This window comes from Ochotona princeps, chromosome 23 (assembly GCF_030435755.1).
Source record: "Ochotona princeps isolate mOchPri1 chromosome 23, mOchPri1.hap1, whole genome shotgun sequence".
Lineage (NCBI taxonomy): Eukaryota > Metazoa > Chordata > Mammalia > Lagomorpha > Ochotonidae > Ochotona > Ochotona princeps.
The window spans coordinates 32,933,352-32,957,502 of NC_080854.1; the positions used below are offsets into that span (position 1 = coordinate 32,933,352).

The window sequence follows — 24,151 nt, forward strand, 5'->3', positions numbered from 1 at the left end:
CTGTTCTGGAGTTGGGTTTCCCATGAGTGAAGACACTGAGCTTTGTAACTCTGAAATCTCAAAATCTGAGACGTCTGGACTGATTCTCGAACATTCCAAAGCCAGATATAAGTAGCACTTTGAAATGACCTCCTAATTTGAACTTTAGTGAGAGTTAGGTGTTTCAGGGAGAACAGTCTGTCATATTGAATAATTAAAAGGATGAATAAAGAGATGTATTTTTAAGTGAGTGATACCAAAGACAACTTCATGACACAGTATCTATTGTAGATACAGTATAGTCGGTGTGAAAATTCATTACAGTTTAGAATTGAAAGAGAAGTTTGTGTATGTTAATCTCGTGCTTGAGCAAGTTTGCTGGAATTGTTTTTTTTTTTCCTGTTTCATGAGACAGTGAGGGATGAGTGTTCCTGCAGAGTCTATGTGGGATGTGGGAGGCCTGGGTACTTCAACTCAGGGTCCTTGCCTATTTTCCCTCACTCACAGCCTAGTGGAGCCTCTCTACTCTGAAATTGGCCAGAGACTCAATGACTGGCACTTCTGAACCAAAGTGCTCCATAGTTCACCTTCTTTTGGCAGGACCTCTTTTTAAGCAGTCTTGTTTTCTTTTCACAGTACATCCAGATCCTATCTTGTGTGTGAGCTTAGCAATATGTGACAGTTTTAAGACACAGGAGAATATAGGAGATGGAAATGGAGACAGTAACTGCAACCAGATATCACATGGTTGGAAACTAAGCATGTTTTGTGACTCCTTTCTCATTGAAAATCATGGTTTTCCCCAGCGTGTGTCTCTGTGACATCTGTATTCCCTCTTTGTCCAAGTTCAAGCTATGTGATGTGTAGATCTCATGCTCTCTCCCAGACACCCTTCCTGTGGGTTTTGCCCTGAATGTAATCCAGAATAATCAAAGCATTAGGCATATCCCGATCACGAGGACCTCACCAGTAGACATTACAAGCCCAGTGCTGTGCTCTGTGAAGTTTAATCTGTTTAATCTGTCCCTTCCACTGAATACTGAGTTCTATGAGGATAGGTTCCTTGTCTTAGGCACCTTAGACTTCCTGGGGTGAATTGCTACTGAGATTCTAAAGCATGAGACTTTGATAAATTGTTTAGAGATTAAGCAAGTTCCCTGTAGGACACTAAACAACCCTGGCTTCTCCATCTCCCACGGTTCCCGTCCCAGTACTGATGTTTCCTGCGCCTGTGAGGACATCTTGGTCCTACTGAGACTGTGTGGCCCATTTGACTCCAGTTCTCCCTACTGTGCAGTCATGTTTGTATAAGAAACTTCGATGCCCAGATCGGTTTCCAGCTCCGTCCTGAAGACTGGCCTGCCCCTGGCAGGGATGCTTCCCTGGCACTTCTTCCTCCTCATCCTGGCACCGCTATCTTTGTCCCAGCATTCCTCATGGTGCATTAACAAGCTGTCTTCGCCTGCTACAAGGTGAGCACCTGAAGGAGATTTCAAAGCATGGACAGCAGGAATCTTAAAACACATGCAAATGAAATATGACAAATGAATGTCTGTCTCATAACACATGTGCCACCACGACATATGTGATACAACATAACACATGCAACCGCAACATAACACATGTGTTACTGCAACATAACACATGTGCTCCTGAAACAGCACCATTTGGAAATCTTAACTGATGCCACTCCCTCTTAGAAGCCCTGCTTTTTTTCCCCACTAGATTATTGATTTTTGAGTATACTTTAAAGCATTCTATTTATTTGTTTCCTCATTTTTCTGTTCTTTTTTCAAATATATTCTGAGGATTTACTTTGATCCAGAACCTAGAATGGGATTTATATACATTTACATATGTGTATAATACTTCAGTCTGGTTCCAGGTAAAAAGTTTGGAATGAAGATTCTGTAATTTCTGGCAAACACATTCGTGTTAGCCTCTAATGCTGAGCCCTCTCTGTTCAGGGCTGGAAGCCAGTGCAAGCGGTTCATTTGACATTAATAAAGCACAATTGACTTGAACTGCCACCACAGGGGACGTGGAATGATCTGGAGCTAACAGCGCTGGCTTTCTCACCCCCTGCAGTAAGGTGGCAGACACATTGGCAATACCTTGGGTAGCAGTATTTTTGCTTTCTTCTCCATCTCCTACTCTCTCTTCATGTTTAGGAAAAGCACAGACTTATCCTTAGGGTGGATACTCTTCTGCGGTTTCGGTGCTGCTTCCCAAAATACTGCATAGTATTGGGCAAATGACAAGGAAAGCTGGAAGTCTTTTTGTGTATCACCTTTAAAGACCTAGAGCAGATCATGACCCAGACTACACCAGTGACCATCCAGTTCCCCAAAGCACAGTCCACAGTCGGCAAGCCCAAACCCTGCTGTGTTTCGAAACTGGCTTCATTCTTGCCAGCATTGGCCCTGTCCAGTGTGATCTTAAGATAGTCACGTCGTCCGCAGTGATTCTCTGTCCTTATTCTTGAGCAGATAGGAAAGCATAGTGGATTCATTTGTTGAAAGACGCATGCTTTCTGTTCCATTTTCAGATCTCCAGAGTCATCCGTACTGCTCGGGGAAATGCCCTCCTGGTCGGGGTGGGCGGATCGGGAAGGCAGAGCCTCACCAGGTTGGCTTCATTCATTGCCGGCTATTCCTCCTTTCAGATCACTCCGACAAGGTAGACGACTTGTACTGTAACCGAAACTGGGTTTTGATAATAGGCTCTCAGAGACCACAGAGGTGAAGATTCTCCTGATGCTGAAACAATAATCCTTTTCCTCTTTGATGCTGACTGATGATCTTCCCCTTTCAACCTCTGTCACAGACCATGGAAGTTTTACATTATTGATTTGCCTTTGAGATATTTCAGCTTCTCTGTTTGGTGGATATATGTCTTCTTGTTTTTATGCTGTATGCAATGTGTTGCATGTACTTTCAGAAGAAATTTATGTCTCCAGAGTGTTGATTCTGATTACAAGAAGGACAATATAGTAGAAAACTGAAGAGATTTTTACACTGATGTACTCACTCAGACATTTCAAATCACTTACAGAACAATGATTGTGTGTTGAGCGCTGGCTAGAGAAGCAAGGTAAATCTAGCTTATGTCATCAAGAGGAACAAATAACTGAGAAATTCATCCAGTAAGGTGTGATTCAAGAGAGCCATCTATGACAAGGGCATAATGCAGATAAGATCCTGTTGAAGCTTGAGGGGATGACCAGAAATTGCTTCCTGGAGGGAGTGATAGGAAACTTAAATATGGAAAGGTATTATCTCTGAGAAGAGGAGGAATTAAGAACTTTCCAGGAAGAATGATCAGCACAGGTGGAGATATTCAGTAAGACCAGTTATAGAGTTGGCAAGTGAGAGGGACGTGAGATGGAGATTTTCGAATATGTGACAAGATATAAGGAGTTCTTAAAATAATTAGGATTTTCTTGTTCAATAGGGAATCATGGTTGGGCCACGCAAGGAAGAGCATGTCAGACGTGTATGTACAGAAAGTGTATGGGAGTGGCTGAACTGGAACCATGGAAGGACTGCCTCATGGGTCTAGGCTTGATATGATGGTGTCCCAAATGGGAACAGAGAATGGAGAAATGGAGATTTTTAGGAGATTGTTAGGAGATTAGAGCTTTAGGACTTGGTATATCCTGCTTTTTGGCTTAGGAAACTAGGCAGATGGTGCTGTTACTCATCAAGGCAGGAAAGCCCAGATGCTGTCTTCAGATGGATGTGTGCAGTGCAGGGAGAAAACAGAATTACCAAGTGAGACATGGATGTGAAGAAACCGAAGAGTCAGTTTAATAAAGGACCAAGACAAGATGCCTGAAGCCAATTAGGGAAGTAAGTTGGGCTGAAATTATTTGAAGTTCATTTCCAGGCATGGGAGCAGAAAGTCTTGTTATTGGGCATCAATAGGTAGCATATACCAGTGACCTGCCTGCTTGAGAGACGCCCATTGACACCCACTGAGACAAGGGCTGCAACAGAACCATCACTGATGTGGAGATCTAGACATTCAAGCTGTTTATTTCACATCTTGTATAATTTTAGGATTCTTAGAGGGCAATTCCAAAGATTGCTGAGTTAGTTAAGTGCTAGAGCAGAGAGAAATGCTTCCAGGTGTTTGTGTATAGTTCTTCTAGTTCATACATACAACAGAGGAAAACTTGCTCATGGATGCTACCGGACTCTGATGTTTTTGTTCGACATTCATATAAATTACAAGTATTTCTCAAAGCAGTTTTTTTTTTAAAAAATTTAATTTCTATTGTAATGGCAGATGTACAGAGGGAAGGACAGAGATCATTCTCCAAATGGCCAGAGCTGAGTTGATCCAAAGCCAGGAACCAGGAGTTTCTTCCAGGTCTCCCCTGTGGATGCATGGTCCCATGGCTTTTGGTCATCCTCTGCTGCTTTCCCAAGTCACAAGCTGGGAGCTGGAAGGGAAGTGGAGCAGCCGGGATGTGAGCTAGCATCATGTGAGACCTGGTGCATGCAAGGCGAGGATTTAGCCACTGAGCCATCATGCTGGGCCCTCTCAAAGCACTTTTACGAGCATGTATGATTTGATCTTCAGGAGAATTTTTTTAGTTATTGAACAGATAGCAGTAGCTCATCTCGCAGTTGAAGTTCAGAGGCTGTGAACTCCCTGGGAATTGATCGCAAGGTTTCAGGGGTCTAGGCTGAAAAACACCAGCATCACAATGTCTCACTAAGCCTGTATCTGTTGGCATCTGATAGACTGGCTCCTGTGCATGACGAAGTGGGGATGGTGTCTTTCTGGTCAAGGTAGGGATAAGGTTCTCCTGGTTTTGCCGTAGCCTTCAAGGCGCTATTCTGTTTCTTCAGCTTTTGCACTGCTTTGTGAACAAGACTGGGATGCAAGAACATGACAAGTGTAAAGCACACGTATTATTAGATGTGTCAGGCCGTGTTATTTCACTTCCGGGAGGGCTCCCTTCAAAGTTTCTTCATCACAAGATTTGTGATTTTTTTCAGAGGGACTGTCTTTGAAAAACTTTCTTCATTTCTTGGATTCCACATTTCTGGAAGTCCTCCAGTATTATTGATGCATGGTTATGTGATTTCCTATTCTGGGGTCTAGTTTATAGCTGTTAAAAAAGAAGAGTGTAGAAGTTAAAATTTGAGTTGCTTTAAAATATCAGGTGGGCATTTGCCTCTGCATGGTGAAATCTGTGATTACTTAGTGACATCAAATGCAAATTATAACTTAGCAAGTTCTAGTTTCCAGATTTGGAACATTTTCATTTACACTTTTGGCAAGAATTGGCTACTCTATTTTTGGACCTAAAATTTGATGGTAAGCTGGCTTCTGAGAGAGAGAGAAAGAAACAATTACTATCTGCTAGCACATTTCTCAAATGTCTGTGATGTCAAAATGGCCAAGGATGGGTCAGACTGAAGCTGGAAAATCAATTCAAGTCTGCCGTATGAGTGGCAGTTACTCAGTTACTTAACGCTGCTGCTTCCCAGGGTCTGCCTTAATAAGAAAACTGGAGTTAGGAGCTGGATCCAGATATTAAATTCAGGTACTTTGATGTGGGATGTGGCTGTATTAACTGGAATCTTTACCCCTGAGATAAATGCCTGATTCTGGAGACGGATTCGGATAGTGAAAAAGTTTAGAGTAATTTCATAATATTTCCAGCTGTTCTAGTACCGTGTTTTCTGATTCTTCAGAAATCAGCCAGCAATGTAAATATATAAAACATATAGAACATGCCTTTTGGGGTAGTAAACAGCATTTTGGGAGTATTAACTGGCATAGAACTTGAGAAGATTCTTTGTTTCACACGTGAATATGTCAGTGAATGACACAGTGGCAGTATTTCTTTAGGTCCTACAACACATCAAACCTGATGGAAGACCTGAAGGTTTCCTATCGAACAGCTGGTCAACAAGGCAAAGGAATCACATTTATTTTCACAGACAATGAGATTAAAGATGAGTCGTTTTTGGAATATATGAATAATGTCTTATCATCAGGCGAGGTAGGAGTTCATTTCTCCTTTGTGTGTTTTGCGTCTTCGGATTGATCCAATGGAGTTCTGAATGCTGCTGGGACTTTGGCGATCAGGGTGGAGCATGCCTTGTTCTGCTGGCTCTGAAAAGAATAAAGCTCCCAATTAGACATGTGGAGTGGAGCATTTAAAACCTCACTGTGTGCTCTAAATGGCAAATGAAAGAATAGGGAAGAGAGGTTAGAAGACAAACCAGTTACATTGTTACTGTTTCCACTTTCCTCATCCAAGGGTAATCATTTTGTGTTAATACTAGAATCATGGTGTGTTTTAAAATGTAATTTGTCTTACAAACTTCCAATAAATTTTCCAATAAATTTTTCTTATATTTTACTTAAATTTTTATTGGAAAGATAGATACACAGAGAGAAGGAGAGACAGAGAGAAAGATCTTCTGTCTTCTGGCTGCAACCAGACCAGAACACCAGAGCTGAGCTGGCCCAAAGCCAGGAGCCAGAAGCTTCTTCTGGGTCTCCCATGCGGGTGCAGGGTCTCAAGACTTTGGGCCATGATCTACTACTTTTCTAGGCCACAAGCAGGGAGCTGGATGGGAGGTGGAGCAGCTGGTACATGAACCGGTGTCCAAATGGGATCCCGGTGCATGCAAGGCAGGGATTTAGCCACAAGACTTTTGTGCCGGCCCACCATTGAATTCTCTAAAAGTAAAAAGTGACCTGAAGAACGCACATGGAGGGAAGACACTATACCCATCGAACTGTATATTTTGGTTTGGTGTCATATACCTGATTCAACTTGAAGGCCTTTGTGTATTCTTCAGGTCTCCAACTTATTCGCCCGGGATGAAATTGATGAAATTAACAGTGATCTGATCTCAGTCATGAAAAAAGAATTCCCCAGGCGTCCTCCCACCAATGAGAACCTGCACGACTACTTCATGCGCCGGGTCCGACAGAACCTGCACGTCGTTCTCTGCTTTTCACCGGTGGGAGAGAAATTCCGTACTCGCGCTCTGAAGTTCCCTGCCCTCATTTCAGGGTGTACCATCGACTGGTTCAGCCGATGGCCCAAGGACGCCCTCGTTGCTGGTGAGTGGGGCGGGAGTGTTTGTTGGGCTGTCCATTTCGTTCTTGGCCTACTCCTTGCACTGAAGCATCGTTGCCGGGTGTATGCACATTTTGGCCACAAGATGGTGCTCTTTCTTGTTTGATGACTAATTGCTCCTGGAGTGCGTTTATCGGAGAATGAGATCTTCAGCCCCACTTCCTTGGGTTAATCTTCAATGATGTAAATTTCTTTTCAGTGGTGCTTGAAGACTGTGCTCCAATAGGTACACCAACATGGTTTGGTGTGTCAGGAGAAGTCACTGAGGCTGTAGTCTTGTAAATTGTGTTATTTTCAAAACATTTTCTTTCACTCTTACTAATTCATTTCCCAGTTGTCTGCAATGATTGGGAGTGGACAAAGCCTAAACTGGGAGCCAGGAACCCCATCCTAACCTCCCCCACGCAGAGGACAGGGACCAGCAACTTCTCTGTTACCCTCTGCTTCCCAGGGTGCACTGTATGTTCAAGCTGGAATTTGAACGGATCTGCACCCGAAACCCATCGTGCACACCAAACAGGGTGTTCATCACTCGGCAAAGGCTCCATAGCTGTGTCTGTTTTGAGTGGGTTGTCAACCTCAGAATAAAGTAGCATGTCCATTAGGCATGCCATTCTGTCTGTCTCAGTGCCATAAATCAAGGAGGAACACATTATCCACCCTTGACAGAGGATGTCAGTTAGCTAGTGTCTTCTCTGATGAAAATGCTTCTGCCTGTACTGCTTCTATCCAGTAAGCATCAACACTGCTCTTCCTCTGTGAGTGAAGCGAGAACCTAGATTAGTGCGGGAGTTGTTGAAGATCTCACAAGTTGTTAAGACAGCGCTGGTAGAGAGGGCAATAAAAACGCACAGGGGTGAGGAGAGGCTGTTTGGGGACTTCCCCGTCACACACCCCGGTCCTGCCTTTGCAGTAGGAGGGTCATTGATCCACCTTTCTCTTGCTCTTTGGCGATGGAAGCACTGGAGAGCTGGTCAGAGGTGGGAGAAGCCCGTTGAATTAGGAATCAGGGCTGCACATGTGGCACAGACATCCCATGTTTGAACGTCCACTGGAGCCCCCGTCCGGCTTCAGTTCAGGCTCTCTGCTCATGCCCCCGGGCTCCTGCCACTCACGTGGGAGAACCAGCAGGTGGAAGACTGCTTTCCGTCTCTCTCTCTGTCATTCAGCCTTTCAAATATGTTAGCAAACTTAAGAATCAGAACTGAGGCCAGAAGCAAGGTTTTCTCTTTACCTCTTTTTTTTTTTAAAGTAAACTCTTTATTGATGGGATAAGTTTTGTTCTTGCACACTACTATTGATAACAGTAGTATGTAGCTTTTTTAAGAAAAGACCAGTGATTTAAATTCCAAGTCTCATCAATGGTAAATACAAGTAGGGACAAGATACATTTTGCAGTGAATTTTTATCTTATTATATTTTTATTTATTTGAGAGGTAGAGGACACAGAAAAGGAGTGTCTGTGTGAGAAAAAGGGAGAGAGCGAGGTCTCGGGACAGCTGGAACTGGCATAGGCTAAAGCCAAGAGCCAGCAACTCAGTCTGGGTCCCTCATGTTGGCGGCAGGGAGCCAAGGACGTGAGCCCTTACCTCCCCTGTGTGCATGCGCAGGAAGCTGGGATCCAAAGTGGAGCTGCGCCTTGGGCCCCGGCACTCTGGCTTGGCCTGTGGACTTTCAAAGTGGCGTCTTAACCGCTGGGCCAACCACCTGACCTGGGGTGAGATTTTCAAATCCCTTGAAACATTGTATAAATACCAACAACAGGAAAGCAGCATTTCAGGAGATATATTGAAGTGTGCCATGATATATCATAGTCAACAGGCAAGTGCTTTGTAAAATATCATGTGAGGTATTCGCAAGAAAACCAATTTCTCATAGTAAATGCCGCACTAAGCCGTAATGAAGGAGCTAAGACTTAAATGCAGAGCCTTTCCTGCTAAGTGCCTATTTAATCATCCCTTCTTTTACAAACTGTTCTTTGTCAGTTTCTCACAAGAGTGTCCCGTTCTTTTAGATCTTATCACATTTCTCAAGCCAAGGGCAAGGTTCCGCGGAGGCGACCTTCATTTTGTGTCCATAGTTCAATGTCTATATGTTAGTCTGTTGGTGATGACCCTATTTCTGTGTACAAGTCTTACGTACACTGACCATGTTCTCTAAGATATACAAGTGTGGGCGTGCTAATTGTTAACTGCCATATTTATAACTCTTAAGAGTCTTTGGAATTGAGCCCAGGCTTCCTATTTCTTCTCCATGCTCTGGTACTCATCACTGTAGATGTTTATGGACAAGGCACCTGCTTCGCTCTGGTATTGTGGACAGTTCTCGTAGCACTAAATGATCTCTTCGAAGTCCGCTGTTTGACGCTGCAGAAAAGATGAAGGTCTCCAACAGGGAATTCTACCTGTACTTTTTGTAAAAGATGCTGTAAATTAAAACCTACCACAAATGGTGAGCTGCTGCATTTAAGGGCAAGATGATCTAGGAATAAACACATCGAATGATGACACTTTTATGTGTCAAATGTAGTGAGGAGCCAGAGAATTCAGGATCTGATAGATTCTGAGAAAAAATAAAACAGAATGGGACTGTTAAATATGAGTACCAGGTGGAAACTGACTTCTGAGGTTTTGGCACCATTTGCAAACCATAAAGTAGGCTGGCTGCTGAGCAGAACATGCAGCTGGTAGAGACTTTTTTGTATAAGCACAGAGAACAAAGAATGATGGTAGGCTCCGAGCCTACTACATGTTTATTCCTGAGAGGAAAATGAAATTGCTGATGTCATAGGCCTAAGACCAAGAATGATGAAATCAGTCTTCCTAGTTGAGGTTATGAAAATCTGTGTGCAGTCTTCTTCTTTTAAAATATTTAATTTTGATCAAGGGTTAGTGTCTGGATCTCACACGCTGGGCTTGTTGCTCTTTCCAGTGTCAGAACACTTCCTCTGCTCCTATGAGATGGACTGCAGTTTGGAGATGAAGAAGGAGGTGGTCCAGTGCATGGGCGCCTTCCAGGACGGAGTGGCAGAGAAATGTGCTGATTACTTCCAGAGGTTCCGACGCTCCACCCATGTGACACCCAAATCATACCTCTCCTTTATCCAGGGCTATAAGTTCACCTACAGAGAAAAGCACATGGAAGTACAGACACTCGCCAACAGGTATGAGTTCAACTATGAAGTTAAGGCTAGTTTGCCTCTTGTGGAATGGACATTTTGCAATCCTTGACATAACTGGAGGTGTTGCTGGCAAGGGATGCTAACAGCACCCCATGGAGACAAGGGTACTGCAGAACAGCCTACGGGCAGCAGGGCAACTTCTTCAGGTAAAGAATAATCAAGACCAGACTTTCCGCAGCACGGAGTTGGGAAAATGCTCTTCTTGGGCCATGCTGAGGGTGATTCAGCATACCTAGTTTCTGGCCAGCAGGATAAGTTATTGCCATACTTTAATGTACCCTCCTCCTTTGTATGATATTAAGTGGCATAATTATGGAAGCCTGTAAAGAGACTGAGGATGTACACGTCCTGCCCTGCCTCCGCTCCTCCCTGTCATCCCACCCCTCCTGGGAAACCAGGTAGATGAAGGTGGCCTCAAGATTTGCAATGAAACGAAAGCCCTGTTCCACTGAGTTCATTTGACATTTCCCTGCTGTGCTCTGTGCTTTTCTGAACGTGCAGATTTCACCGGAGAGTGGGCACAGTCGGGCAGGTTGGATGTAAAGATCCCCGAGTGGGTGTTTGCCCGCAAGGTGCTTTTCTGAACGTGCAGATTTTCACCGGAGAGTGGGCACAGTCGGGCAGGTTGGATGTAAAGGTCCCCGAGCGGGTGTTTGTCTGCAAGGACTCTGAGGGTGCCATCTGCAAGATCACATGATGTCAGATTCACCTTTCTGGCATCTTTATAATGGCTTGAAATCGTTTCTTTCTTGAGCTCAGTTCTTTGAACATCAATGGACTATTTTTTTAGCAGTTATTTTCTTTACCCCAACAAAGGGCTCTGAGCACTTGAAGTCTATTGTCATGTAGTGAAACTGAAATGTATATCCAGCCGCTGGTCCACTGGCGTTCCTGCTGTCAGCCGTGTACCTTGGGGCATTCGCCCGTCTCCCATGTGGCCCATGAAGAACGTCCATGTGTCAGTCTGCAGCTCAGCCTGGACTTACACCCTTTATGTTTTCTGTTCACATACACTCATTCTTCAAATATGGCCAATTAGCATTTTATTATTAGAGTAGTATTTGGAAGATGGAACCAAGTACCACAGATTTTTTTAAAGGTCTATTTATTTGTTTTATTGGAAAGTCATATTTACAAAGAGAAGGAGACCGAAAGATCTTCCATCTGCTGGTTCACTCTCCAAGTGGATGCCATGGCTGGAGCTGAGCCAATCCAAAGCCAGGAACCAGGAGTTTCTTCCTGGTTTCTCACATGGGTGCAGGGTTCCAAGGCCTTGGGCGATCCTCTCCTGCTTTCCCAGGCCACAAGCAGGGAGCTGGATGAGAAGTGGATCAGCTGGGATACGAACCGGCGCTCATATGGGATCCCAGTGCATGTAAGGCAAGGACCTTAGCCAGTAGGCCACTGTGCTGAGCTCAGTACCACAGATTTTTGACATGTTGCTGGGTTTTTCAATTTCAGAATGAACACTGGATTAGAAAAGTTAAAAGAAGCTTCTGAGTCTGTTGCAGCCCTGAACAAAGAACTGGAACTGAAAGAAAAGGAGCTGAAAGTGGCCAATGAAAAAGCTGACATGGTGAGTGGACATTCACATACCTGCCCTGTCCATGTCAGTTCTCAGTGTGAATTGTGGAACAATGAATACATACTACATCCTAACTAGGGAGTAAAAGTTATTCATTTCTATTTAAATAAACTAATTTTTATGTGGGAGAAGTTGTTTACTTGGACAAAGTTAATAAACAAAATGCATATCTAACAGTCATTTTCCTTTTTAATTAATTATCTTATTAGAGAAAGATCTATCATCTGGTTAATTTCTCCAATGCCAGTGACAGCTGGTGTTAGACCAGAGAAGCCAGGAACTGGGAGCTGAATCCTGAACTGCCACCTGTGTGGCAGGGAGTCCTGAGTGCTGCCTTGCAAAATCTGCCTTTGCAGGAAGCTTGGGTCAGAGCTGGGGCTTGAAGGAAACCTGTGCTCTGTGGCCAGGATGTAGGCTCTTCATTGCTGGACCAGCAACTGCTCCTGATTGGAAACTTTTGATGAGGTTTTTTAGGTCTTAACAGAGGTCACAATGAAAGCACAGGCTGCCGAGAAGGTCAAGGCCGGGGTGCAGAAGGTGAAGGACAAAGCCCAGGCCATCGTGGACAGCATCTCTAGAGACAAGGCCATCGCTGAGGAAAAGCTGGAGGCTGCCAAACCAGCTTTAGAAGAGGCAGAAGCAGCATTGCAGGTAAAATGTGTGTGATGGATGTCACAGTTGCCACTTTTGGACCCAGGTGGAGGAAAAGAAAGTTCTAGTAATAGCAAGGAAACACTCAGCTGGTTCACATCAAAGCTTTGTCCACCGGAGTTACTTCAAGTCATGTTTTCTGCTTGGAGATCTTATTAGCTCTTTTATAGGTTTGGCACAAGCTACTGAACTTCTCCCATTACTTATGTCATTGAACAGTGGCCAAGATCCTGGGTTGTTATTTCAGCATTGACATCAGCCAACTGTGTGGCTCTAGAAGAATCTCACATAAACTTTTTAAAATAGCATTTGTCATTCATTCATTGAGGACACTAGGGCAGGTGGTCTGTAACATACAACATCCTTCAACTGTATAAATTAGCCAAATAAAAAGGGATCTATTGCTCTAATGAGGCTTATTAATGATTGAATTTGAACAGGCTTCTGCTACAATTAATCTATGCCATGTGTCGCAATAAAAGAAAACAGAGTCATGATGAATGAGATTGGTTCTGAGAAAATAAGAGGTATTTTGTGAATCAGGTCATAGCATTAAAGGACTGGTCCAATGCTGAAGACTCAATTTAAGTTTATTTTGGTCTCAAACTTAATTTTACATCAATCTGACTTATCTACTCCCTTACAATATAGGCTCCTAACCCAGAAAATGATTGGAGAAATAAAATATTGTTCATCTGTTCACTGCAAGGTCAAGTTATTTTACCTTAATTGAGCATGCATCATTTATAATTGATAACGTAATTTTTTATTACCTTGTTAGCATGCTCCTTGAAATACTTCTAAATCTTTTTGATTCAAGTTAAGTCTTTAGGGATTCTGGGTTAGTATACAACATATGGATTTTTCCAAGTTAATTGATACGTTAAAACTGGAGGATTTGTGAGATACCATGTAATGTTTTGATGCTTGTTTGCATTGGTAATGTGTAAATCAGGCAAACCTTTCTGTCTCCTGAGACATTAATGATTTCTGTGTGGTGAAAACATGCAAAATCTTTTCTTCTGAATTAAAAAAAATATAAGTACGTTATCATCTATAGTGGCCTTGCTATGCAATAGAATTTCAGAACTTCTCACTCTTGTCTGACCATAATTTAGTAGTTGACATTAATCAATATTATCCCATCCCTTTTCTGCCTATTCCTCCAGCCCCTGGTCACCACCATTCCACTCTCGACTTTGCGATGTGAACTTCCTGAGATTATTCACAGGAGTGAGATCATGGAGTACTGGTCTGATATGTGACTGGCTTCTCTCTTGTGCTAGCTAGGCCTCCAGTTCCATCAGTTGTTGCAAATAAGATTTGCTAAGTTCTAATGTATCAGTTAAAATAACTTGGAAAAAAATCCATATATTGTATAACCAGCTTCTCATTTGGATACCTGAAAATACTGAGCCCAATTTCGATATTTTTTTATATGGACACCTAAAATACTGAGCCCAGTTCTGTCTGAAAATTCTATTTTGAAAAACTAGTATGAAGTAAGCATGCCTAATTCTTAACATTTTGAATCATTTCAAGTTGACACTGTGTTCCCCACTGCTTACCAAACTAATTCTTTTTAGCCACAAATTTTAAACAACGATCTACTGCCTCTTCTAGTTCTTCACAAGTTCCCCTCAGCTTCCAGTTGTCTAGCTTTTAGAATGCTGGTGTATTGAGGAAATCATTCTAAAAGAAAATAGATTACTGATGACAAAGTGTGTGTGTGTGAAAAAGAGAGAGAGACAGAAACAGAGTAAGAGAGAGAGAGAGAGTTTTATTAGTACTCACAGAACAGATTGTTAGCTTTGAGCAAAAGGTTGTCAGACACCGTCTTTTGGTAGGGGGCTGTAAATGCAAACCAGGTTTTTAAGACCTCGAAGAGTAAGTAGACATTTATTTATTAATTATAGGTCTATAGTTAATATCTTTTTGTATACTTTTTCCATAAAGCAGTTAAGAGAGCAATTATTATTAAGCAAAATAGGCTTATGTGAGTATTAAATAATTTATTCCATAGAAAATCTGTACTGGGCATGCAATGGAATTTTTCTGAGAGCCTTGTGAAACTCATATTGCTCAAGCTCCTTTATTTAAAGGTCACTTCCCAGCTAAGAAACCTCTAATTATTCAATCTGTCAGCCCTGCGGCTACCCTCTGGTGTCAGTCCACTGTGACAAGTCTGAGTTGCTTAGAGAGGTAGGTTCCTGACCTACATAGCTAATGAGGGGAAAAAAAAAACCCCACACACTGGCAATGCTGTATTTGTTCCCGGTTCGAACCCTGATATCTGTTTAAGCTAATCATTTTCTTTCACCCAGATTACACTTTTATTTCTGACAGATAGTAACCTGCACAGCTTTGGAAAAGTCACACGTCCTTACTTGGTCACCAACATTTCTGTCCTTCACTGTCAGTTAGAACTGTAAAACTGTGAGCTTTGTTGGATGTGTATGATGCCTTGGGATTAGAGGTGTGTCTAGCCCCCAGCACTGCGTCTGACTTAAAGATGCTTGCTGTTATTTGCTGAAAAAAACAGCATGTAGACACGAAAAATTTGTTTGCCCGTTTATTTGAATCTGAGATTGAGTGACCATGTCGTTATTTTCCCTCCTCACTCCCCAGACCATCAAGCCTTCTGACATTGCCACTGTGCGCACGCTGGGCAGGCCCCCTCACCTCATCATGCGAATCATGGACTGTGTGCTGCTGCTGTTTCAAAGGAAAGTCAACGCGGTGAAAATGGACCTGGAAAAAAGCTGTCCTGTTCCTTCCTGGCAGGAATCTCTGAAGCTGATGACTGCAGGGAACTTCTTACAGAATTTACAGGTTGGTAGTTCAATAACGATGGATTAAGAGAGCTACAGTGTAGTGTGTGCTCTCTCAGCAGAGCACGTTTCTGAAAAGAATTCGCTTTACGTATTTATTTGGATTATTATTTAAATTTTTATTATTTTCAGAGTGGAGTCTTCTATTTCAAATGTAGGCATTTGAGCTTTTCCTGATGTATTTGCATACTTCAATAAAATGTTTTCAGGGGACAATGATACAATAGTATTCATAATGAATATTAATATATGCATATGTATCTTTTGAAAGCCTTAGCAGTAATTTTTTAATATTAATTTATACGAGGTGAACTTACATGTAGTAAAATGCAGAAGTGCTGAGTGTGCCGCTTGGTAAGTGTTGACATATGTATGTGCTTATTAATGAATAATGAAAGCTAGTGTGTATGTTTCCAGGTTCCCTGTAATCACTTTCATTTCCGAAACCAGTGAATGACATCCCACAAAATAGCAATTTTTTATTCTAAAAATAATAACTTTTACCTGTGTTGGAATTCATGTGCATGAAGCCATCTTGTGTGAACCCTTTGGTTTTGACCTCTTTCATTCAGTCATGGCTCTGAGAGTATTGCCAAGGACGCAATTTCTCTTTTTTGTTGCTATGTAGCTAGCTTTCCAGTACATGAATATGCTGTGGTGTGTGTGACAAATAGTTGGCAAAAGTTCTTGGTGGGGCGAAAAGGGAAAAATCCCTAACATTGACAGTGTTTATCATGGCATAACTACGCTGGCAATAACAGTTTCAACTTATGAAAATGATACTGCTGAAGGTAGAGCTGGGGTGAGGGACACGTCATTATACAGTATTTCCAGGATACAGATAAAACAGGTGCAAACAACCTTAAAAACAGATGGTAGTGGGCCTGGTGGCGTGGCCTAGTGGCTAAAGTCCTCGCCTTGAACACGCCAAGATCCCATATGGGTGCCGGTTCTAATCCCGGCAGCTCCACTTCCCATCCAGCTCCCTGCTTGTGGCCTGGGAAAGCAGTCGAGGACGGCCCAATGCTTTGGGACCCTGCGCCCCCGTGGGAGACCCGGAAGAGGTTCCAGGTTCCCGGCTTTGGATCGGCGCAGCACCGGCCTGTTGCGGCTCACTTGGGGAGTGAATCATCGGACGGAAGATCTTCCTCTCTGTCTCTCCTCCTTTCTGTACATCTGCCTTTGTAATAAAAATAAATAAATCTTAAAAAAGAAACAGATGGTAGTGAAGCGTAGTAAAACAGAAGGTGATGATTTGGATGATGTTACTTTGTTTTAAATATAAATTATTTAGTTACAGGTTTGTATGGATTTAATTTTAAAAATGGGTATATTTAGCAGCCAGTTTGCAGGATACCTCAATGTTTGATAGCCATTTCTCATGAACTTGTATGAATGAGCCCAAGGTTGAAACACTATGATACGCCTATATTTGTTTGTTCAGTACATTGTTCTGGATTTTGGGTTCGTGCTGATTTTTGGCTAATATAGACAAAGCTGTGACTGCATGTGCACATTTTTGTTGGTGTTTGCTCAGAAATAGAATTTCTTGGTTTTAGATTACATATATTTAATCAACATTAGTAGGTCACACCAGTGGGTTTTCAAAGAACTGCTACATCACTTTCATATCCATCATCAATTGCTTCACATGTGACGTCATTTTCTAATTTTAGGTGTTCCAATGGGTTTATAGTGGTGTCTTATTACTGTTGGTTTAATTTTCATGTTCCTAATGACTAATGATTTTGAAAGTCTTTCATATTTTATGATCCTTTTGGGAATTCTTTTCCTATGACTTGTTCCACTCTCTTACCTATTTTTTTTTTCATTATTTTGTAGGATTTCTTGATATAGGAAACATGACTATTTTATAGTTATTGTATTTGTGAATATCTTCTGTTGTTTCTGTCAATAGTATCTTTTGATCTTCAGAAGTTCTTAGGTATCATGTAGTCCAGTTGTCAATAATGATTTATCTCTATTTGTTGTTTTAGATTTGTTTTAGGACATCTTTATTGGCCTTGAAGATAGGTCAAATTTTTACTTCCTTAAGAAGTTTTATTTTAGCTTTCATATCTAAATCTTATACAGCTACTTGGGAATAGGTAATTCACACCTATTGTCTAACCTATAGCCTTAGTGCTAACTTTATTTCATTTTCAGTCCTATATAACCCGAGTGACTGCTACAGCTAGAGCCATGGGAGGCACCTTAGAGCAGTTGTAATGATGAGTAATTGATAAAACCAGCAGGTGACACAAGGCAGGTCCCAGATCATTATGGTTTTCCATAATAGTGCAATTGGATTCAAGTGGATTCCTGGCAGGTGATATCAGGGTCTGCCTTATTTACTGCTGGCAGAACCATTTGTTCTGGAGCACACATTTCTGTTTGCCCCCTTGCCACTTGGGCCTCTCTTCTGTCTTTCTGAGATATTCTGGCAATGAAGTTTTTCAAACGTGCCTCCAGTGAGGTCTGAATGGAAGTGTGTTCTACTCTGTGGGGTACGTGTTTGCTTGGGTGCCCAGTTTGTTTCTACTTAGGCAGCATTTAATCACACTCTTTTAGATAAGAAAATATTACTTTTCAAAGTTTCAATTTTGTTCCATTTCCAGTCACTCTTTTCTTATACAGGAAGGCATTCTGAATCTGTTTCTGACACTACTTTAAAATTATATTCATCCAGAATATAATTAATACTTTTATATTCTTGATAGTTCCAGATGATTAAAAATTAATTCTTTTTCCACAAGGCCCAATATAGAAGGTTTATCTTTGCATTTCAGTTGAGTTTAATATAATCTCTGTCTGAATGTATTGTGTGTCTGGTTGCTATTAAATTCTCAGTTTGTTTTTCATTAGGTTAGACTTATGTTTGTGTGTATGTGTTTCACTGTTAATCCTATGGATTGGTAATATGGTATTTGTGGGTTTTCTTTTTGCTTTGAAAGTTCTAATAATCACGGTAATGTATACCACCTAAGCAATTTATTTCTTTGAGTCATTAATTAATAAAGAAAAGAAAGAAAAAAATTCTTTACCTGAATCTCTGCAATTTGTTTATGTAGGTCAGCATCTGCAGTTATAACAACAGCTTTCTTTGCAGTCACTCCTTACTGGTATTTTCACTGTTAGGACTGTCATCTTGCGTCACGAGGTATTGACAAAATACAAATACAGTTTGCATTTGGCTTCATGAAAACAAGTTACTGAATTTTGCTCCTTTTCTTTTATAGCAATTCCCAAAAGACACAATCAATGAAGAAGTGATAGAATTTTTGAATCCTTACTTTGAGATGGCAGACTACAACATCGAAACTGCTAAGCGCGTATGTGGGAATGTAGCTGGTCTTTGTTCCTGGACCAAAGCCATGGCTTCATTTTTTTCTATAAACAAAGAGGTGCTGCCTCTGAAGGTATGCCTGCAGGTGGACTTGTCTGACTGTGCCTGGGAGAGGATGCTCTCAGCTGCTCCAGCTTTTCTCAGTAGCACAGGAGACCTTACCGTCTGACTTAACTAGGTTCACATCCACTGAGCCATCACATGTCAGGAAGATGGATTCCGTGTGTGCTTCTCAGGCATGCGCTCTGGTCGGAATCCCGTGGGCCTTGAAGCATGGACTGATTGTAGACAGAATCCACAGTGGGCTGCTGCAGAGTTTTCCTCTGCGTTGTCAGCTTGGAAAAAAAAAAAAACACAGAAAAGCTCAGCACAGAACTGCTTACCACTATTCAGGATCGGCAGCCAGGGACCTTGTGAGGCGGTGTGGTGTGGATGCTGCAGGGAGGAAATGTCTGTCTCTGGTCTTGTCTGTGTGGGCCTCGGTCCTCTCTCATCCCCCCTTGTCTCTCAGGAAAGAAACTCAACGTCATCTCTTTATTATCCAAGATGACTTTGAGGTTAGACTTTGTTTCCTTTTGAGTAATTGAAAGTTTTACCTTCATTTGTATATAGTCTTCACCACCAAATCTATTGGGTCTTCATCCCATAGATAGGCAAGTGCATTTTTTGAAAATGAAATGCTGACTTTGCAATATAATATCTTCAGATTTGATGATCTTGTTTTTGTATAAGTCTGATAACGCTAAGCCATCTATTAAAATCCACTTTGGAAACTTCCCAAGAATCATAATAATCATGATAAAAATCAAGAGTAGCAGAAAGATACAGATTTATATGATACATTTTACTATAATTTTATTATGCCAGTATTATTTATTCAATATTCATGGTCTGTGGGGTTCTAGGAAAATTTAATTGAGCAGCAATTATTTCAATTCAAAGAATTTTGAAGTAAATAATCAATGTTATGCTGTGATATGGATTCTGGGATCCTTGAAAACTCAGCAGTTCAGAGATGGACATTTTGATATTACTTGAATTATCCCATATCAAAAGAAAATTAAAGGGTATTGTTTTGCACATATTTCTGATGAGTAAACATACATAGTATGTTAGACAGAATTGCAGCCAAATTAACAATGTATGGTTTTTGAGTGTGGTGAAATGAAATATTTAAAAGCGTACATTCTGAGCAAGGCTTACATAAGAGTGATGCTTTTTCTTATGTTTAATGCCTTCCATAGTTCAGTTTCCAGGCTGTCCCAGGACTCTTCCTATCACCACGTAGATTGTGAAAGGAACACCCTCAGGAGGTGAACACTTCTTCCACCTGTCATGGGACCCTGTGAATACAGGTGAAGGCTGAATAAGTCTGTCCTGTGAGTGCCTTCCTGTGTTCTGGCGAACATCCAGTAACTAAGACTGCTGAGCTTGTCAAATCCCTCCCCGTGTCAGTCAGAAAATACATGCAGTTACCTAGATCATACACTGTTCCAGGCAGAGGGAGAAGATTCCAGGCAGAGGCACACCGAGTTCTCATGGGGTGCTTCTCCTGAATGTTAAGAAATGCAGACCTGGCCTCTAACTTCATTTGTTGCTTGATGGGCTTTCTTCGCATGCTCATGCTTCCTGAATGAGGAAACTTCAAGGACATGGCCAAATTCCAGGGACATTCCCTTTGATGCTAATTAGCAATCTAGACATGGCCCCGCCTGTTTAATTCTGCAGTCCCTATACATGGGCAAATTGACTTCTGATAATGAGGATGTGTAAATAAATCTTGGCTACAATAGCAGTTTAGACTCAAGCTCATCATGATGTATGATCTCTCTGAAAACTCTGAAAACCAGTAATTAGGAAAAGTAGATTTTTTTTTAAAAAAAGTAGATTCTTAAATGTTGGGCATAGATCTAGCAGCAGTCATCTGTTTATACCTGTTATGTGCCAGATAGTAGAGTGGGACTTTAGAGATGTGTTCTAGTGTTTCACTCTCCCTCTCTCACATTCAAATCTTTGAAAGTAGTCTTTCCGTGGTGTAATGGGAAACTGAGCATCTCAGTAACCTGCACAGAATTCTAGAATTCCTATGTTGAGCAACTGAATTGGAAGGATTTTCATCAGCAATATTTGAGAGCTTAATTTAAACTAATGTTTATGTATTTATTAATTTGAATAAAGTGGATGAAGTATTCAGAATATTTGGGACTGTGGTGCTCTCACGTTGCTGCAGAGACCGCTGAGTTGTTTGATGCAGTGGCATTGAGTTCAGAGTGGTGCCAAAAAAAGTTTCATGAGTTCGAGTCCTTTGAAACTGCAATTTTAAAGCCATACACTGCCACTGGTTTTAGTCAATTAGAGAATTTTGACTTTTTCCTTAAAGATATGCAACAAAAATTTGGAAGCTTGAGATATTGCGATAGGAAAGTAATCTATTACAATTTTTTAAAAAGTAATCTTCTCAAACCTCAGGAAGAATAGCATATCTATTAATAGATCATTCTATTAATATAATTTATGGCATCTTATACACTTAAAAAAGAAGTTTAATTTCAAAGATTTCTATGGGTCTAAACTCCTGTAAGCATGAACTACTTTGTACACACCATCGTTTTGCTGTTTTTTTGTTTGATAATAACTTTTGACTGTATTTTATGAGCTCTCTTAATGCAGATTAATTAGTCACAGCTGAAGGTACAAAAGCAAGAATTGCATAATAATTATGGAAACAACATCAAGATTACTGGTACAACAAGGTCTTTACATTCAATGAGTAATGAAATTCTGTCTTTGGTTCACATCAGCAAGGATGAATATTCCCAGAGAAATAGTTCTAAATACAGTCTCTAGTATGTCGATTGCATTTATAGTGTTTTAACTCTATGATGAGTTTACTGCAGAGCAGCCCCATTGAAGGTAGAGGAGTCTTTGAACTGAAAATAACTTAGGATCTTTTCATGTCACTGTAGGTTTGCTGTAGCATTTAAATTCCCCTCACCCACTGAATGCCATGCCTCAGCCTCATGCTCGCCATTGTGATCACAGAGCTGACAGGAAGCTGTGTCTCACTTCTGTCACTCTTGCCCAATAATACCAGAGAGGATTGTACCATACATTGCTAGCCTGAGGGTAGAAATTTACAGTACAGTTTCTGCTGATTATGTACCACTGTTATGTCATTTTATAGTAAAATATGATGAAGTTGAACAATTATGAATCAGTAACTGAATTCAGAGTTGTCTTTTTTCTACAACTGTTAGCATTGCAAGCTTCTGTGATTTGCCTGTGCACATTTAGTATTATAATTTTCTGATCTAGGGAGAGGCATCTCAAGTCTTGGGACAAATCTAAATTTATGAACTGTTTTTGTATAGCCTGGAAAATAAGAAGGGGTTTTAAATAGTTAAGTGGATTTTAAATAAACACCTAAATCAATGATTCAGATTTTACTTCATGGCCTAAAATCCCAAAATATTTATTACCTGTCACTTTGCAGAAAAGATGTGCTGAATTACAGTTTTCTGTTTGTAAACATTTATGATTCGTTCACATTAAGCTTTGAATGTGTGGCTTACTGCGTTCTCAGACTCTGAGGTATGGGATTTTTGCAGGTTTGCTGCATGTCCTTTATACTGTGTATGTCCTGTGCAGGCCAACCTGGTGGTGCAGGAGAATCGCCATGGCTTGGCCATGCAGGATTTACAGAAGGCCCAGGCAGAACTGGATGACAAGCAGGCAGAGCTCGATGTGGTACAGGCCGAGTATGAACAGGCCATGACCAAGAAGCAGGTGCGTCCTTTGTTGTGGAAGGGACTGTTAGACACTTACTTGGCTCTTGTAACCCCTCATTCCTCTTGTACTTTCTCTCTTGAAGACTTTGGTTTCTGTTGGAGATTCACTGAATTCACAACTTATAGACAGCACATAATCTGTCACAAAAGCCTAGAGATTGTTTCTGACACACACCGGGGACTTTTGGTAAGATGTCAGAACAGTCAGCCAGGAGTACAGTCTGTTCTGGAACCTAGTGGCTCTTGGTTTCTTTATTCATGGCAATGTGACTGGTAATAGCATCTTGGATAGCATTTTCTTGTTTTTTGTTTTCAAATCATGTGCTCCCAGTTTGTCTTCTTGTATGCATGTTGATTTATTTTTATCTACTTTTATAGATATAGCAAGAGAGAAAGAGGTGGGGGAAGGATGCTTTTGTGTGCCTACTCTCTTTTTACATGCCTACAAAAGCCACAGCTGGGCTGGGCGATGGCAAGCAGCCTAGAACTACCTTTGAAAAACAGAGACCCAAGTAGGAGCCAAGACCCGCTGCTTCCAAGGATGCATTCTGGGACTCTGGATTGAAAATAGAGTAATCAGGACTTGAACCTGTACCCTGGTTTGCAAAGTGGGTATCACAAGTGAGAGCTTAACGGGTTGTGCCACAGTGCCACTTTGGCTCAGGTAATCTTTGAAACAGTCTTGGAAAGTAGGTGGGGTGGATATTTTTACCTTCGCTTTAGCAAAAGAAACTGAGACACAGAGAGGTTCATTTTCCTAGAGCTGGTAGATTTTGGTTTCAAATGTTTCCTGAAGGATGTTATGCTGTGCAAGTGTGACAGACCTTAAGGCCAGTTCCCAGTGAAAGGGACCATCTATAACCTTCTCAGCACATGCACGCCTTGTAGCCTTAGCACCTTGCTCAGGTTTATATATTCCTTATTTTCTAGCTGTTTTTAAAGAATGCATTTTTTGGGTCCAGCGTGGTGGCCTAGCTGCTGAAGTCCTCATCTTGAATGCGCCGGGATCCCATATGGGCTCCTGTTCTAATCCTGGCTGCCCCGCTTCCCACCCAGCTCCCTGCTTGTGACCTGAGAAAACAGTCAAAGATGGCCCAAAGCTTTTGGATCCTGCACCCATGTGGGAGACCTGGAGGAGGTTCCCGGCTCCTGGCTTTGGATCAGCGCAGCTATGGTCGTTGTGGCCACTTGGGTTGTGAATCATCAGATGGAAGATCTTCCTCTCTCTCCTCCTCTCTGTATATATCAAGTTTGCAATAAAAATAAATAAATCTTAAAAAAAGAAAACATGTGTTTTTATTTGAAAGATAGCTTTGCATAGAGGAGGAGGGCAAAGAGAGATCCTCCATCCAGTGGTTCACTCCCCAGATGACTTCAGTGATTGAAGCTGAGCTCCTATGAAGCCAGCATTTTGGTGTTGTGTGATATTGCTATACATTGTGTGTGTGTGTGTGTGTGTAAGGGAGCTGCAAATGGAAACACTTCTAATCTGTTGTGGTTATTAACATTTGAAAAGTCTGACCCTTGGCTCAAATTGCCACTTGGAGATGTCACTCGTAGTTGTGCGTAGGAGACATGAGACAGGATTGGGTTGACAGACACGTGGACATAAATTCTTACACTCTCTCTTTTGAGAACAAAATGACTCTCCTGTATCAGAAAGGCCAACATATAAT

General features: G+C 41.5%; 1 protein-coding gene across 1 annotated transcript in view; it reads left to right on the plus strand.

Moving 5' to 3' along the window:
* DNAH5 (dynein axonemal heavy chain 5) overlaps positions 1-24,151 on the plus strand; it is a 180,058-nt gene that overhangs the window by 111,829 nt on the left and 44,078 nt on the right. The window contains exons 53-61 of the mRNA XM_058680132.1: positions 2,528-2,658; positions 5,848-6,001; positions 6,810-7,077; positions 10,025-10,256; positions 11,736-11,850; positions 12,334-12,510; positions 15,139-15,342; positions 18,581-18,760; positions 22,336-22,473. Of these exons, the coding sequence (XP_058536115.1) occupies positions 2,528-2,658; positions 5,848-6,001; positions 6,810-7,077; positions 10,025-10,256; positions 11,736-11,850; positions 12,334-12,510; positions 15,139-15,342; positions 18,581-18,760; positions 22,336-22,473 (1,599 nt within the window). The remainder of the gene's footprint in view (positions 1-2,527; positions 2,659-5,847; positions 6,002-6,809; positions 7,078-10,024; positions 10,257-11,735; positions 11,851-12,333; positions 12,511-15,138; positions 15,343-18,580; positions 18,761-22,335; positions 22,474-24,151) is intronic.